The sequence below is a fragment of the Gobio gobio genome (genome assembly GCF_949357685.1).
Source record: "Gobio gobio genome assembly, chromosome: 14".
Taxonomy (NCBI): Eukaryota; Metazoa; Chordata; class Actinopteri; order Cypriniformes; family Gobionidae; genus Gobio; species Gobio gobio.
Genome location: NC_137107.1, coordinates 25,352,811 through 25,370,520, shown reverse-complemented (window position 1 = coordinate 25,370,520; position 17,710 = coordinate 25,352,811). Strand labels below are relative to the sequence as shown.

General features: G+C 35.9%; 1 protein-coding gene across 2 annotated transcripts in view; it reads left to right on the top strand.

Moving 5' to 3' along the window:
* LOC307136906 (complement factor B-like) overlaps positions 1-17,156 on the top strand; it is a 28,985-nt gene extending 11,829 nt beyond the window's left edge. Inside the window, exons 12-18 of one of the 2 annotated variants that reach the window (XM_079834265.1) lie at positions 70-196; positions 304-442; positions 519-598; positions 12,325-12,437; positions 12,884-13,013; positions 13,178-13,227; positions 15,782-17,156. In XM_079834265.1, coding sequence (XP_079690391.1) covers positions 70-196; positions 304-442; positions 519-598; positions 12,325-12,437; positions 12,884-13,013; positions 13,178-13,227; positions 15,782-15,952 — 810 coding nt within the window. In that variant the 3' untranslated portion in view covers positions 15,953-17,156. Of the gene's footprint in view, positions 1-69; positions 197-303; positions 443-518; positions 599-1,587; positions 1,698-2,162; positions 2,509-12,324; positions 12,438-12,883; positions 13,014-13,177; positions 13,228-15,781 lie in introns of those variants that run through there. The other variant, XR_013817855.1, reaches the window with a different exon arrangement.
* The last annotated feature ends 554 nt before the right edge of the window (positions 17,157-17,710 follow it).

Below are 17,710 nucleotides of genomic sequence, written 5' to 3'. Positions count from 1 at the left end.
TAGATAGATAGATAGATAGGCTGAAGAGATGGCGCATGACAACATCTATCTTCTCTGCTCTTCATACAGCATCCTCCACAAGGTTCAAACTGCATGGGGTCATTAGTCACCTCAAGTTACATCTTGACAGCTGCTCACTGCTTCAAAGAGGGAGACACACCTGAGAAGATTACAGTTACTCTGCAAAAAGAACTGGGTAATGTTGTGTCCTGAACTGATACACCCGAATTGTCAGTGTGATTAATGAAGAAAAATGGGTTACAGCGTACATATTATCAATGACGTTTACTTATCCTTTTGCAGTTGTAAAAGTAAAAAAATTCATACTTCATCCTGACTATGACATCAGAGCAAAAGTGCATATGGGAATAAAGGAATATTATGAATTTGATGCTGCTCTTATACAGCTGAAAGAAGCTGTTACGATGAGTGTTAATCTACGGTGAGTAGTATGTAACGTGATGTTACTTTATTAAGAATTTTAAAAAGCTGAATTCATTAAAGATCATCATGTGTAGACCAATCTGCATCCCCTGCACCAAAGAAACCAATGGAGCTCTGAGACTTTCAGACAGTGAAGGGACGTGCAGAAAACATGGTAAGGTACCAGATAAGATATCTGCCAGACATGCTGCATGCATATTACAACCATATCAAAAAGTATGAAAGATTCACTTTAACTCTGCGGACCCACCGGTGGGTCCAATTTTGCATCATCATAATCATTTTAAAAAATCTCTAAGTTGTGCATCACAAACATAAATATATATGGTATTGTTTGAAAGCTTAGAACCTCAGCTTTCAGGAAAACCCCATCACTTTAGGATTTATGTTACATAGAAGAAGATAATACGGTCTAAATTCGACCCCCCCGCAACGACCCCCCCTTGAAAAAATGGTATGAGCGATATTAAATTTAATATTTATATCACATAAACTCACCAAAAATAGACAAGTCATATATCAAATGAAAGCTCTCACTCTCAAGAATATCACTGTGCAGTTTATTTCACCGATCCAACAATTTACAGTAACATTATTATCAAAAGATTTACGAAAACTGAATCGATTCTTTTGAACAAGCAAACACATGAGTCATATTCCTGCTCGGATCACTTACTCCGTGTGGAGCTACTAGCCACAAACGCTATATCAACTCGTTCCTTATGTTGTTTTCTTCAAAATGAGAGTATTTTCACATGTCTGTGAGCATGCATGGCCAAATGACACTGTAATATGTCACCGATGTCCAGATCAAAACATGCGATGCAGATAAATACTTTGAGTGGATCGTCTCTATCACACGCGCTGTCTGAGACGTCATCATGTATTGCGTCATACGTCAAAAAAGCTGAGCTTTCTAGTGATCGATAGACATGTCGATCATGATTGTAGACTAATCAGAGCCCGAGATCTCCCTTCCCAAAGTTTAGGAGGCGGGTCGTCTTCATGATTTTCCAGCGGCTCGACAGGCCAAGGGAAGACAGTTTGGATATTGGTTTTTCGAGTTATTGCGTGCTTTTTAGGACTGATTGGAGTGTTTGTTTTTGAACAATGGCTTCAAGAAAGTTTTTTGTCGGTGTGGAGGCTGTTTTGGCAGAGCTTGATCGAGAGAGCGATACTGAAACTTGCAGTGATGGAAGTTTTGACTCTGTTAGACAAGCAGCGTACAATGCGGGCGAAGATCCTGAATTTGAGTAAGTACACATTTCGAACTTATAAACGTTGTATTTGTGTATTTCATGAACAAATGCATGCAACAATACAAAATATGCATGCAACAGACATCGAGAAATATTATAACCCATGCATGCACGCGATGATTCAGACATGCATATTTTTAGTGTTGCACGCGTTTGTTCATCACTTGCATTGATGCATGTGTGTATGTCAAAAGCAAATGCTCCCAAGCTTATTTGAACTATGGCATGCATATGTGCAGCTTTTTTTATTTACTTTTTTTGTAATCTATGCATAAAATGCATTCTACATGTTTCTGTTGCATTCATATTTGAATGCACATTTATTTGTGTATCTTATGTGGATATGAAAATGATATTCTTGTATCTGTTATGTGCATATGTGAATTATTTTTGTGCAAGTAATATCAGCATGCATTTCTAAATAGCAATGTGGATTTATAGATTTGTTTTGTTTTGCAGTCTGGACCGTGAGGAAGAGTGGCAGCCTAAACTTTCAGGCCTCAAAGTAAAGACTCCATTGTACTGTACAAAGTGCAATGTACCATTGTGCTTGGTGCCATCTAGAAACTGTTTTAGAAAATGGCACACTGATGGACACTCGGGTCCGTGTAACGCTTCACAATTCAATTTCAGACCATATAGTGCCAATGCAAAAAATAAAATATTGAAACAAACGTCCATTTTTTCCTTTTTCTCGGTTACTTCATCAGTGGATTTTTGCCATTTTCTCTCCTTTTTTCAAATTTCCTTTTGCTAAATTATGACTTAAGAAATTATCTTTTGAATAAATTGAAATCTAACCGACTTTATTTTCCTTCTATTTTTCCCCCCAATTTACGTGGACTGTGCCATATAGCGGGGGGAGGTCGCGGACTGTTTTACATCGTTTATTTAGGCTATAGCCTGCGTCGTGCACGTTAAGAAGTAACTTATAGTTTAAAAGGCTAACACAGAGGACGCCATAGTTTTTATTGTTAATAACTGTGCTAAATGTAGAATTCAGGTCTGGCCATCGGGAGCAGAGGGCAAAACGGTGGCCTGGCTACTTATTTAGCCCGCTGCTTTGTATTTATCTATACTTATTTGTTATTAGTGCACACACACACACACACACACACGTTTGTTTTTGTGAAATGTGAGGACATTCCATAGGCGTAATGGTTTTTATACCGTACAAACCGTATTTTCTATCCCCTTACCCTGCCCCTGCCCCTAAACCTAACCCTCACAGGAGACTGTGCAGTTCACTTTCTGTGAAAAAAACCTTGTTCTGTGTGATTTATAAGCATTTTGAAAAGTGAGGACATGGGGAACGTCCTCGTATTTCACCCTCTTTTTGTAATACCTGTGTCATACCCATGTCATTATACACATTTGTGTCCTGATATTTCACGAAAACATGCCCACACTCACGTGCACACGCACACACACACACACACACACACACACACACACCTACTTTATTATATTGATGCATGCCTCGATGTACCCGAATGATTTAAGGACTCGCCATTTGATAATTACGGCTTGTAATGAACCGAGTTAATGACTAAATTTAAGGGCACGAGAAGATACGTGAGAAGCAGTATATTCAATGAAAAGTTCAATGTTGCCGTGGAAACGAAGAATGATGATCACTAAGTGAAAACATCGGCAAATGAGTTTATTTAGGCCCAAATATTTTGTATGTTTGCATGTAGGCTAGGCTAAGATGTGAATAAAAGCTAACAAAAAAAATTGCTGAACTTTATAACTTTAACAAAATTTTAAAGAAAGAAAAAGTGAAAAGACAGTCACAGACATAGGCCACCAATTCAGATAGATTTTAAACATTAATAATAACTTCTTCTACTCTACAAGAAGAAAAAGTGAAAAAAGAGAGAGAGCATTTTCTTGTGGTGCCCCTGAGCACTTGGTGCCCTATGCGCAGCACGTGATGCACGTAATGGGAGCGGCAGCACTGTGCATTTGTCACACTTCCATGTCTGAAAACCAGAAGCAAGCTCAGCGTAAAATAGGCTCTTCCGCTGCCTGTATCAGTGGCAGTGCCCATAGCACGAAAGTATCGTAATTTATTGATGTAGCCTGCAGTTCATAACAGCCACGGGTAACAGGTGCCATGGACCGCTCATGTTCGCATCAGTGGCATAACTTTAACCTAGAAATCACGGACCACGGTGCACAAATACCATAACTATCTAAAATAGGCCTACTGTAATATATTGTATGTTATACTGTAATACATACAGTGAGGAAAATAAGTATTTGAACACCCCGCTATTTTGCAAGTTCTCCCACTTAGAAATCATGGAGGGGTCTGAAATTGTCATCGTAGGTGCATGTCTACTGTGAGAGATAATTTAAAAAACAAAAATCCAGAAATCACAATGTATGATTTTTTTGCTATTTATTTGTATGATACAGCTGCAAATAAGTATTTGAACACCTGAGGAAATCAATGTTAATATTTGGTACAGTAGCCTTTGTTTGCAATTACAGAGGTCAAACGTTTCCTGTAGTTTTTCACCAGGTTTGCACACACAGCTGGAGGGATTTTGGTCCACTCCTCCACACAGATCTTCTCTAGATCAGTCAGGTTTCTGGCCTGTCGCTGAGAAACACGGAGTTTGAGCTCCCTCCAAAGATTCTCTATTGGGTTTAGGTCTGGAGACTGGCTAGGCCACGCCAGAACCTTGATATGCTTCTTACAGAGCCACTCCTTGGTTATCCTGGCTGTGTGCTTCGGGTCATTGTCATGTTGGAAGCCTCGACCCATCTTCAATGCTCTAACTGAGGGAAGGAGGTTGTTCCCCAAAATCTCGCAATACATGGCCCCGGTCATCCTCTCCTTAATACAGTGCAGTCGTCTTGTCCCATGTGCAGAAAAACACCCCCAAAGCATGATGCTACCCCCCCCCATGCTTCACAGCAGGGATGGTGTTCTTGGGATGGTACTCATCATTCTTCTTCCTCCACACATGTTTAGTGGAATTGTGACCAAAAAGTTAAATTTTGGTCTCATCTGACCACATGACTTTCTCCCATGACTCCTCTGGATCATCCAAATGGTCATTGGCAAACTTAAGACGGGCCTGGACATGTGCTGGTTTAAGCAGGGGAACCTTCCGTGCCATGCATGATTTCAAACCATGACGTCTTAGTGTATTACCAACAGTAACCTTGGAAACGGTGGTCCCAGCTCTTTTCAGGTCATTGACCAGCTCCTCCCGTGTAGTTCTGGGCTGATTTCTCACCTTTCTTAGGATCATTGAGACCCCACGAGGTGAGATCTTGCATGGAGCCCCAGCCCGAGGGAGATTGACAGTCATGTTTAGCTTCTTCCATTTTCTAATGATTGCTCCAACAGAGGACCTTTTTTCACCAAGCTGCTTGGCAATTTCCCCGTAGCCCTTTCCAGCCTTGTGGAGGTGTACAATTTTGTCTCTAGTGTCTTTAGACAGGTCTTTGGTCTTGGCCATGTTAGTAGTTGGATTCTTACTGATTGTATGGGGGGGACAGGTGTCTTTATGCAGCTAACGACCTCAAACAGGTGCATCTAATTTAGGATAATAAATGAAGTGGAGGTGGACATTTTAAAGGCAGACTAACTGGTCTTTGAGGGTCAGAATTCTAGCTGATAGACAGGTGTTCAAATACTTATTTGCCACTGTATCATACAAATAAATAGTTAAAAAATCATACATTGTGATTTCTGGATTTTTTTTTTTAGATTATGTCTCTCACAGTGGACATGCACCTACGATGACAATTTCAGACCCCTCCATGATTTCCAAGTGGGAGAACTTGCAAAATAGCAGGGTGTTCAAATACTTATTTTCCTCACTGTATATTCTAGAAATGTATTAAAAAGAAAGACGCTTTCAGCCTTACTCAAAGGCCGCGGAAACATGGCCAGTGGGTTCTTTACGCAATCCATTCCCGGGATTCTTATTTTGTTTCTTATGTATTAAATATACAGGCCATTAGTTTATGAAACCTTGATCAAAATTAAAATACAATTTATAGAAAAAGAAATTCACTTTAAAGAAATGATTTCTGCAAAACAATACTCAATAAAAATCATGTCTGACCCCACTCCATGTCTCCAGACATATTGCGCGTCTTATAGCCAATATCTTACTCATGCTGCTCACTTTTCATCATCAACATATGAAATTAAAACAATAATACAATAGGCTAATATTTAAACATATAGCCTAACTATGAATCTAAATAGGCTACGTTTTGCATTTAGCCTACTCCACTCCAAACGCTTCAAAATTTTATTTTGTTTATTAACGCAAAGTTTTTAATTTCAAATTTAATTTCTAAATTCAGTTCATATTTCCAACAAACGAAATTCCGAGCCAAAATAACGAAGTGGTAAAAAAAACCTGCAAAAATGAAAAATATTAAAGAATTCGCGGGCGCTTTCGTTGGCATGAGTAAGATAGGCTATAAGACGCGCAATATGTCTGGAAACATGGAGTGGGGTCAGACATGATTTTTGTTGAGTGTTGTTTTGCAGAAATCATTTCTTTGAAGTGAATTTCGTTTTCTATAAATTGTATTTTAATTTTGATCAAGGTTCATCTAATTGCCTGTATATTTAATACATAAGAAGCAAACCGAGCCGGGAATGGATTGACATGCGTAACGAACCCACTGGCCATGTTTCCACGGCCTTTGAGTAGCCTAAGGCTGAAATAGCGTCTTTCTGTTTTTAAAACAATTTTTGAATATATGTCTTAATTACAGTAGGCCTATTATAGACAGTTATGATATTTGTGGCTGCACCGGGGTCCATCATTACTAGGTTAAAGTTACACGCTTATCATTAGTGATCCATGGCACCTGCTACCCATGGCTGTTATTAACTGCAGGCTTCAATCAATAAATTACAACAATTTCGTGCTATGGGCACTGCCACTGATACAGGCATTGGATGAGATATTTTTCTGCTTTCAAACAAGTGTGACAAAGGCATGGGATAAATACATTCTCTAATGTGGATACAGACATATATACACACATCACTATACAACACCTTATTAGGAGAAAATACATGTCGTTTTAATGAGAAAAATATGTCGTTTTAACGACATAAGATCTCGTTATTACGAGAAAATTATGTTGTTTTTACGACATAAGATTTTTTTTTTATTTATCCTTTGTTTTACCAGGGTAGTCACATTGAGACCGTAGTCTCTTTTTCATAAGATCTCGTTATTATGACATAATTGAGTGAAACAAATAATATGTATGTGGCAGCAATGCGTCACCGTAATATTTACATAAGGCAAAATGTTTAAAATCTATTTGAATTGGTAGCCTATGTCTGTGACTGTCTTTTCACTTTTTCTTTCTTTATAATTTTGTAAAGTTATAAAGTTCAGCAAATTTTTGTTAGCTTTTATTCACATCTTAGCCTAGCCTACATGCAAACATACAAAATATTTGGGCCTAAATAAACTCCTTTGCCGATGTTTTCACTTAGTGATCATCATTCTTCGTTTCCACGGCAACATTGGACTTTTCATTGAATATACTGCTTCTCACATCTTCTCTTGCCCTTAAATTTAGCAGTCATTAACTCGGTTCATTACAAGCCGTTAGCCGAGAATGATAGGCTTTGATATGCCTATGTATATGTAGGCTATATTATGATATGCTGCAAGTCAAGAGTAGCGGATTCATAATTTGTATCGGTTAATTATCAAATGGCGAGTCCTTAAATCATTCGGGTAGCCTACATCGAGGCATGCATCAATATAATAAAGTAGGTGTGTGTGTGTGTGTGTGTGTGTGTGTGTGTGTGTGCATGCGTGCACGTGAGTGTGTGTGTGTCTGTGTATGCGTGCACTAATAACAAATAAGTATAGATAAATACAAAGCAGCGGGCGAAATAAGTAGCCAGGCCACCGTTTTGCCCTCTGCTCCCGATGGCCAGACCTGAATTCTACATTTAGCACAGTTATTAACAATAAAAACTATGGCGTCCTCTGTGTTAGCCTTTTAAACTAAAAGTTACTTCTCAACGTGCACGACGCAGGCTATAGCCTACATAACGATGTAAAACAGAAAACGCATGCGCGAGAATATGACGTAGCGCCGGGGTTCGGGATTCCATGAAATGCACACTCTAACCCCATTTTGAGCACTACGCCGAGACCTAAAGCACGATCAATGTAGAATCCAACAGCTGAGATACGCGCGTCTTCCTCTGCTTGTAAACAAATCACTTCTGGGTCATCTGTCCGAACGCCGGATCTGCGTCATATTCTCGCGCATGCGTCGTGGAGGCACACACGGAAGGCAGTAACAAGTTGGAAAAAGGTGTTATTTTGATTTTTTTTTCGCACAAAAACTATTGTCGTCGCATCGTAAGATTATTGTAGAGTCACTGTGGTGAGATGGACTTTGTAACGATGTTTTGAGTGTCTTTTATCCGTCTTGGGAGTATAAGTGTACTGAATGCCAATGGAGGCCTTTCTCAGCCATCAAGCTTTCAACAAAAATATCTTCATTTGTGTTCCGAATATGAACGGAGGTCTTACGGGTCTCGAACGACGTGAGGGTGAGTAATTAATGACAGAATTTTCATTTTTTGGGTGAACTAACCCTTTAAGTCATAATTTAGCAAAAGGAAATTTGAAAAAAGGAGAGAAAATGGCAAAAATCCACTGATGAAGTAACCGAGAAAAAGGAAAAAATGGACGTTTGTTTCAATATTTTATTTTTTGCATTGGCACTATATGGTCTGAAAATTGAATTGTGAAGCGTTACACGGACCCACTCGTCTGGATAATGTGCAGTTCCGTCAACTATTGCAATATTTCAACGTTTGCAAAAAACAAAAACTACATGTTATGCTTTTTTCTTTTTCTTCTATAGTAACTTGTTGACTTTTTATAGTTACTATTAGGGATGGGCATTTTTGTCAATTTCTCATTTCGATCATCGATAGGTCTCAAAAACGAGTACTCGAGTAATTGGGGGCGGGGCATGTGCAGGGGGCGGGGCCTGTCCGTCATTGAAATAATGAAAATACTGTTATGAAAATGGTTGTTGACAAATACAAACGTGACATGAAAACAGGTATATGAAAACATGAACATATAAAACAAAAAATAACTGCTAGATTATGATGCATAAATGTCTTTGAAAAAGAAACATCTTTATAAAATGACCGTCTCAAATAACCAAGTCAGTAATATCGCGCATTGCCTTTGCGCTGAAACTGTGAAATAACACCACCCTGCAGAGCTTGCTAGCTGGTTAATAAACTCAACCAAACGCACCCTATATCAATATTAATATGAAGATTATTATGAACCTATTACGGCATAAATCAACACAAAAGGACGTGAATGCGCACGTGAACTTCAGCGTGCTAGATTTGACAGGCGAAGGGTTTGAAACGGAACATTTTGAATGCGCTCTTCCTTTAACAACGCTGATACACGGACAACGAAAGCACAGAAACAACATTTTATTAAAATCCTGTTCTCATTATAATGCTTTGACAGATTGACTCTGCACATCATGCACTTCATTTTATTATTCATGATCGAAGCGTTTACAAACATCACTGCGCGTTTTCGAACTCATAGCGAAAAACAACTTTAAATAAACTAGGTCTACTGTTAAAAAATATGAGACCAGTATAGCACTGCTGCATTACTCATATCAATGATTCTGAGAAAGAAATAGCCTATCTAAAAAGAATATGACTGTCTCTAAACCATCATGTCGAGCATGAAATATGCGTTTGAGCTGAAACTGAAGAGAATGAACAACAGCCGGTTTAACGGCAGCGCTTTTCTAGCTTATTAAGCTCAACCAAACGGTTCTTATATTAGATTAATCAGATATAGAAAACATAAAAGTATCTTACAACGTGCATCTGCAGAAAAGGACACGAATGCGCACATGAACTTCACGCGCTAGTCTGAGTGTTCTCGCTAGTTTCTCTGTGGATAAGCTGATACACGGGGAACTAAGCACAGATCATTTACAGCTTTCTATTTCCATCGTGTTCTCATTATAATGCTATGTAGGCTATGACAGATTGGCGCTGCACATCTTGCACTAACCATTCAATGATCACAGTGATTCCAGACATCACTGCAGTCACTAAAGTTTCACTTTATTTCGCCGCGGTCAGGAGGCGTGTTGTATAACGCTAACCAATCAGACCTCCGGTACCGCTCAAAACGACGCAATAACCAATAAAAAAGAGACAAAATTATGGGGCGCCGTTTGTAAAGCGGCTCACGCTGAAAATAACAGCAACATTTTGACAAATTTAGCTTCAAACAATGTTTAAAAAACTGGTATGAATTTTTGGCGGTCACTTTTTTAGCACATTTACAACAATATTTGTCAACTTAGAGATATTTTAAATAGTTAAATCTAAATGTTAAATGTTAAATCTAAATGTTAATTGTTAAATCTAAATGTTAAATCTAAATCTAAATGTTATATCTAAATGTTAAATCTAAATGTTAAATCTAAATCTAAATGTTAAATCTAAATGCTAAATCTAAATCTAAATGTTAAATCTAAATCTAAATGTTAAATCTAAATGTTAAATCTAAATGCTAAATCTAAATGTTAAATCTAAATGTTAAATCTAAATGTTACATCTAAATCTAAATGTAAAATCTAAATGTTAAATCTAAATTTTAAAACCGGTTATCTGCATTCTGAATTTGCATATTAGTTAAATATTTAGTTTCACCCGAAACATTTAGATTCAACATTTATATTTAGATTTAACATTTAGATTTAACATTTAGATTTAGATTTTGTATTTAGATTTAACATTTAGATTTTACATTTAGATTTAGATGTAACATTTAGATTTAACGTTTAGATTTAACATTTAGATTTAGCATTTAGATTTAGATTCAACATTTATATTTAGATTTAACATTTAGATTTAGATTTAACATTTAGATTTAGATTTAGCATTTAGATTTAGATTTAACATTTAGATTTAACATTTAGATTTAGATTTAACATTTAGATTTAGATTTAACATTTAGATTTAGCATTTAGATTTAGATTTAACATTTAGATTTAACATTTAGATTTAGATTTAACATTTAGATTTAGATATAACATTTAGATTTAACTATTTAAAATTTCTCTAAGTTGATAAATATTGTTGTAAATGTGCTAAAAAAGTGACCCCCAAAAATTCATACCAGTTTTTTAAACATTGTTTGAAGCTAAATGTGTCAAAATGTTGCTGTTATTTTCAGCGTGAGTCGCTTTACAAACGGCGCCCCATACAAAATCACAAATATATATTTTTCAGGGCGATCATCGTTCTCATGATCGATGATCGCTGTCACGTTCGAGTACTCGATTACTCGACCACTGTTGCCCATAGTTACTATTTGCTGTATATAGTTATTTTATATCTTAGATTTGTATATTGTGTTTTTGCACTGTTTTTTGCACATTTTTCTCTAAAACATTTAATTTATTTTCTTGGAGTTTCTTTATGTATAATAAAATACAAGAACTGCTACTTTCTGCTACTTTTCATTATTTTGTTAATATATTACATGATATGGGTTAAGTTAGGTGATAAAGTGTTTATTCTCTTGTCAAATGTAACATGGTAAAAATAGTATTTTACAGGTAATAAGCCTGTTTTTGCACTTTGAATAATTTGGGTTTATGGAGTAAACGTGGAGACTTCAGAGAAGACATTGCCTTTCTTCAATTAAAGCTAAATAACTTTTGTTAAGAAGATGATAGAAAGATAATTCTTTTTTCTCTATTCACTGCCACCTAGATGATTCAAAAGAAACCTTCCGCAGGGAAATACACCAAACAGGTCCTAAATTACAGACTCTCAAATAAAAACTTTTTTTTTAAATGAATCAAAATCTGACTTGTTATCCTTGTTTATCATAAAATGTTGAATAAATACAATAAATATATATGCAATATTCCACCACTGTGTTAAAATATAGAGTGTTTCCTGTAAAATGAGACAATTTTTATCCATTTACTCCAATGTATGTGGGTAGGACGCTCTTTTAAATTCAGGTATGCTCTATTGTTTCAGAAATAAAAAATGTACACCGTAAAAGTAGACTTGGAGACACCAGTGACTCCTTTCAGATAAATCTCAATAACTTTTTTTTAGAAGGTGATATCAAGAAAAATCTTTTTTCCCCTGTTTACTGCCACCTAGTGGAATCAAAAGAAAATTTCTAAAGGGACATAGAAAAAAAAGGTCAATTTTTTTTATATATATATATATAAAATATTAATTAAAAACAGTATCAAAAAATGACTTTTTATATGTGTTTATCATAAAATTGTGAATTTATACAATATAATATATGCAATATTCCACCACTGTGTTAAAATTCAGAGTGTTTTCTGTAAAATGAGACCATTTTTATCTATTTACTCCAATGTATGCAGGAAGGGCACTCTTTTAAATTCAGATATGCCAAATCCTCTAAAAAATTCAAAATATGCTGCAGAGTTTAAGTGGTTAAAATGCAGATATATTAAACATGTGACACTGCTTATACAATGAAACATACCAAACACAAAATGTCATACATTTTTCTCCATGCATTTGTTACAGAGGAATTACTAATGAGCAATGAACTTGTGGAAGCTGCTTTTACGTCTAAAATGGAGCTCGCAAAGGATACACCACGACAAATAAAAAGCATCACAATCAAGCGTGGAAAACATGTAAGGATTTTATTTTATCGTATTTCTAATATGATGGTAGTAGTATTAATGTAAAAATTAGTTTCTCTCAAAAAAAAAATCTCCAGTACATTATGCGTCATCAGTTTTTTCTAAGATTGTATACCTAGAAGAGAGAGGCTGTACTTTTTAAATGTATGTTGTGTATTTTCTAAAAGCAAATTTTGTCAAGGTTTACAATTACACAGGAATATGAACAAAATTAAATCAGCAAAACGGTAACTTTGATTTTATGGGTCCTTTAAAATGTCACGAAGTTAATATACTGCACAATCTTTTGCTAGCACTTGAATTTAATTTAGCCATTTAGCATTAATTATGTGCAATATGCAACAGAAAACTTATTTGAATCTTATTCGTATTGATATAAAAAAATATATTTCATCCACAACAATCTAAGAACACTTCTTGGTGTACCTGTTCTTTAGCGGGATGCCTGTGTTGAAGATGCAAAAAATGCAGAAAAAAGCAACGTGACAAACGCAAAGGACGTAGTTACAGACAATTTTCTGTGCAGTGGTGGTACTGAACCAGCAGTAGATGATGTCGCCTGCAAAGGTATGTTTGATTTTTGCCATCATGACGGGAGCTTATATTTGGCTCTAATCTACCATTCAGGTCCTAACATTTGTTGATAACATTTTAAGAGTTTACATTTTATCTTAAATTAATTGATATAACTCTTACATAGTTCCTTGTGTCTGCATGTCATTTTGTAATAGGTGAATCAGGTGGGGCCACTTATGTGAATAAAAAAGGTCGACTAATTCAGGTGAGATTTACACTTTCTTTTGAAAACAATATTGGTCATGTGGCTGTAAAGTCTTAAATGGCACTTCAGCGAGGGGGCGCCCTTAATAGGGGCGTGCCAAACGAAAGTGAACACCTTCATGAAGGGCCCTTCCACAAGTCTGTTATAGGGTACATGCCATGCTCACTTCCAGGAATTAATTATAACATTTATGGTCATGTGACCCAGAGTGGTGAGTCCTAACAATTCATTTTAAAGCTAAATGGCGGGAGAGTCTGAGATAATGTATAAACAGCATACTTCAAGTTGTTTTGTTTTGTTGTGAAATATTGCACACATTTTAATTTGTCATGTATTATTTCATATGAAGTTTAAATAAGTTACATATTGGTAAGAAATATGTTTAATGGTGGAAACATTATGTTATGTGACTAGCTCCAGGGTACAAAGAAAAGACGTCAAGTTTTAAAGTTGAAGAGAAGAGAGGAAACTCCCCAGATAGCAAACAATCATTGAAACAATGTTGTGTCAATGTTGATGCGTCAAAGCTAAATGAATTGAATCAACATTATGAAGTGATGTTGGATCAATATCACTTTTGAACCCGCAATTAATGTTTAAACAATGGTAAGATAAAAAAAAAATTTGGTATTGTTGAATCAACGTTACACTATGATCGATTTCCGCATCACTGATGTTGAATCAATATTGAAATTAACAAAAATAATCATTTGTAATATAATGTGATCAAAGTTACAATGATGTTGATTTTAAATCACATTTGTTGAAACATTGAAAATACAACTGAAATGTAATGTTGTCGACATAAAACAATGTTACCATCTGATGTACCAAGTTACATTAATATTTCAGCTACACTTTAATGGTACGTCAACAAATTCTCTTTATACTTTGAGTGTAACTAAAACGAGCCAATGAACATTGGTGTGCAATGATTGCACCAGCAGCTCTGCCACGGCGTGTTTATAAAAAATGTACGTTAAACTTGGAAACTTGAAAAATGACTATATTTCACATTCTGACTAGCAGACTCAGCAAGGTGTTCGTGGTCAAGGGCTTTGATGTGAAAACAAATTACAAATCAAGAAGGTCAAGATGACACTGGTTTCAGTCTTCTAAGTGTCCAACTTTTGAAGCTATACACAATATAAAATTAACAGTCACTATGAAAAAAAACAGATTTCGGACCGGAGGACCGCATAACCTGAATTCACAAATCATGAACAATGACATGCGATATTATTTGCATGTCTACGACTGCGCGCCAGGGATTTATGGCCAAGCAAATTCTGAATATCGAATTGCAAGCTATCTTTACTGCGGTATGTCGAACACACCTTTAGACTACTGAGAAGTTCACATGCAGAAGCAAAATGGGCGTTTACCAATCAGTGCACATTTTCAAACTTCATCACACTTTATCACACTTCCTATATCCAGTAAGTGGAGCAGTGTACCGCTACTGGTCCCATCAAAACGCAATCAAAATGAATGGCTGAATTCTCTCGCCGGTGTTACTGCAGCTTTGCTCTAATTCTAAACAACAACACCCTTATCTCACATTTCCCACAACAAGAATTGAGGAAAGCATGGGTGAGACTGATATGGCGGGATAAAGGTCCTACTTCTAAAATAATACGTGGGAGTATGTTCATGTGTAGTAATGTTATGCATTTAGAAACTGAGAATGTTTACATCTCATATCTTACACCTGCTGAAATGTCAAATGTGCATTCTGAATAAAATACATTTATTTCCGAACTAACCTACCGCAGTCCAGTGCTCGTCTTCTCATTAACTGTTGTGTTGTTTTGGTTTTATTTGTAGTAAAACCATGGTTAATTTTCGTAAGAGCAGTATTAAAATAGATGAATGAATGCATGGTAACTACCTTTAATAAATGTAATCAAATATTTAATTAATCTTAAACAGTTGACAGCGTGGCTACTCTGAATATTAATTAATAATTTTCTCAGATCAGCTTATGTTGGATTAAAACTATTGAGTTTGGAAAATTCTGTGCACAGTAATCGTAAGAATATCTAATTTGAAATCCTCCTGCGGATGCTAATTTTAAGAGCCGTTTATTTAACTAGGTGATTACAGCACATTGAAAATATACAAAACCGGAAGAATCGATACTCTGCTTCGACGAGCACTTCCGGTAACCAGTTCCTCTGTGATAAAACGTCTATTGGTGTTTTTCAACTATATTTCAATAGAGTTGCTAAAATCACGAAGGCCACCAAAACCAAGTGGATTAGATAAAAAAATTAATAGTAATCAAAATAAACAACAACATCAAAATTTCAACGCTGATCCCTTTAAACATTGAAATGTCAATCTCAACCACAATTATGGTTTATATCAAAACTCAACATAGTATCAATGTCACCGTGCTATCTGGGCCTCACACATACACATTTAAAGCCATGAAGATGTTCATTTGCAATTGGAATTTGCCCAAAATGTGTTACAGGGTAAATTTAAAGATTAATTTAAGAGAAGCTGAGAAATGGGAACCTTTTTTAATATCTGTAAAATCTTTAATTAGGTTGGTGTCGTAAGCTGGGGAGTGAGGGACATCTGCTTAAAAAGACAGGACCCCCCTTCAGAAGCAGACACCAGAGATTACCATACAAATCTTTTCAGTGAGAAGATACAATCATTCCTTCAAGAACACCTAGGAAATGACCAAATAGGTCACCCTCTATCGTTCTTCTGAATGTTTTAGCAGCCTGAAACTGTGTTAGTGTAATTTGATAAAACACTTTGATTAATTTTCATAGATATATTAAGACTGAAACTGTGTGATAATTTGATCCAATTTTCATTGATGTATATTATGACAATTTTAAGTAAAATACCTGGTCTTTGTTAAAAAATAATCTAGTTTATTATCAACAGTCTTTCTTGAGTTATTCATTTAATTCTATGGCTATGTTTTGTCTATGTTTGTGCAATACTGTCTGTATATCCAACCAGTGGCAAGCAGGCGAACACACACACACACACACACACACACACACACACACACACACACACACACACACACACACACACACACACACACACACACACACACACACACACACACACACACACACACACACACACACACACACACACACACACACACACACACACACACACACACACACACACACACACACACACACACACACACACACACACACACACACAGAATCAAACTTGTTTTAAAGGGATAGTTCACCCACAAATGAAAATTGTGTCATCATTTACTTACCCTCAAGTTGTTCCTAACCTATATGAGTTTCTTTGTTCTGCTGAACGTAAAAGATTATATTTTGAAGAATGATTGTAAGATAGATCGAGCAGATAGAGCAACCATTAACTAGCGTAGTATCCCCCCCCCCACACTATGGTAATCAACGGTTGCTCTATCTGCTTTGTTATAATCATTCTTCAAAATATCTTCTTTTATGTTCAGCAGAACAAAGAAACTCATATAGGTTAGGAACAACTTGAGGGTGAGTAAATGATGAAATTTTAATTTTAATTTCATATAATCGTTGTTTTGAACACAAGATTTTTATAATATGTAATGAGAACATTTGGTTTAATCACCGAAAACACAACAGTATGATCTTCTTTCAATTTAGTAATTCTAACAATCAGTTCATTTAACAGCAAACAATGCAAGATACATGTTTCAAATCACCCTTGTTGCTGAATTATATACTACAGTACATATAGTAACAGGCTATAGATGCCACATAAGAAAATACACTTACATTACCTAACTTATGTAATTGAATCCATAATGTTTGTAATAGAATCTATTCAGTGTGTTATCAAACGGTGTGATGAAGTTTCGACACGGCCATGAGGTTCTGGGCTATAGAACAGAGTTTGCTACCAATAAAGTGAATGTTCTCACTGTACCATAAGACTGAATTGACTGTAGTTGACCTTTATAAGGGTGAGTAACATTAATGGTAAGCTCTACCATAGTAATCTGTTTACAGTATCACATGGCATACATACTGTAATGTAAAATGCTGAATTTGATGCCATCTGTCTTATCCATCCCTTATACTCTACACACACACACACACACACACACACACACACACACACACACACACACACACACACACACACACACACACACACACACACACACAGTTTATAATCTAAAATATATCCTTTATAATGTACAAATAATTACAGTTTTTTTTATTCGCTTTGGTACTGTTTTCACAAGTAAGGTGTACTTTTTCAAAACTCACAGTACAAAAATCCAAACTGATCACACTTGTAACATAGCTCGACATTCTTTCAAAACCTGATGTAAATGCTTTCATTCAGTTGCACATATTTTCAGTCCACATAATCATTGTTTCAAACAAAAGATTATTGTAATATGTAATGAGAACATAAAGGGGTGGTAAGCCACGATTTCACTATTCTAACTTTAGCTAGCGTGTAATGTCGCTGC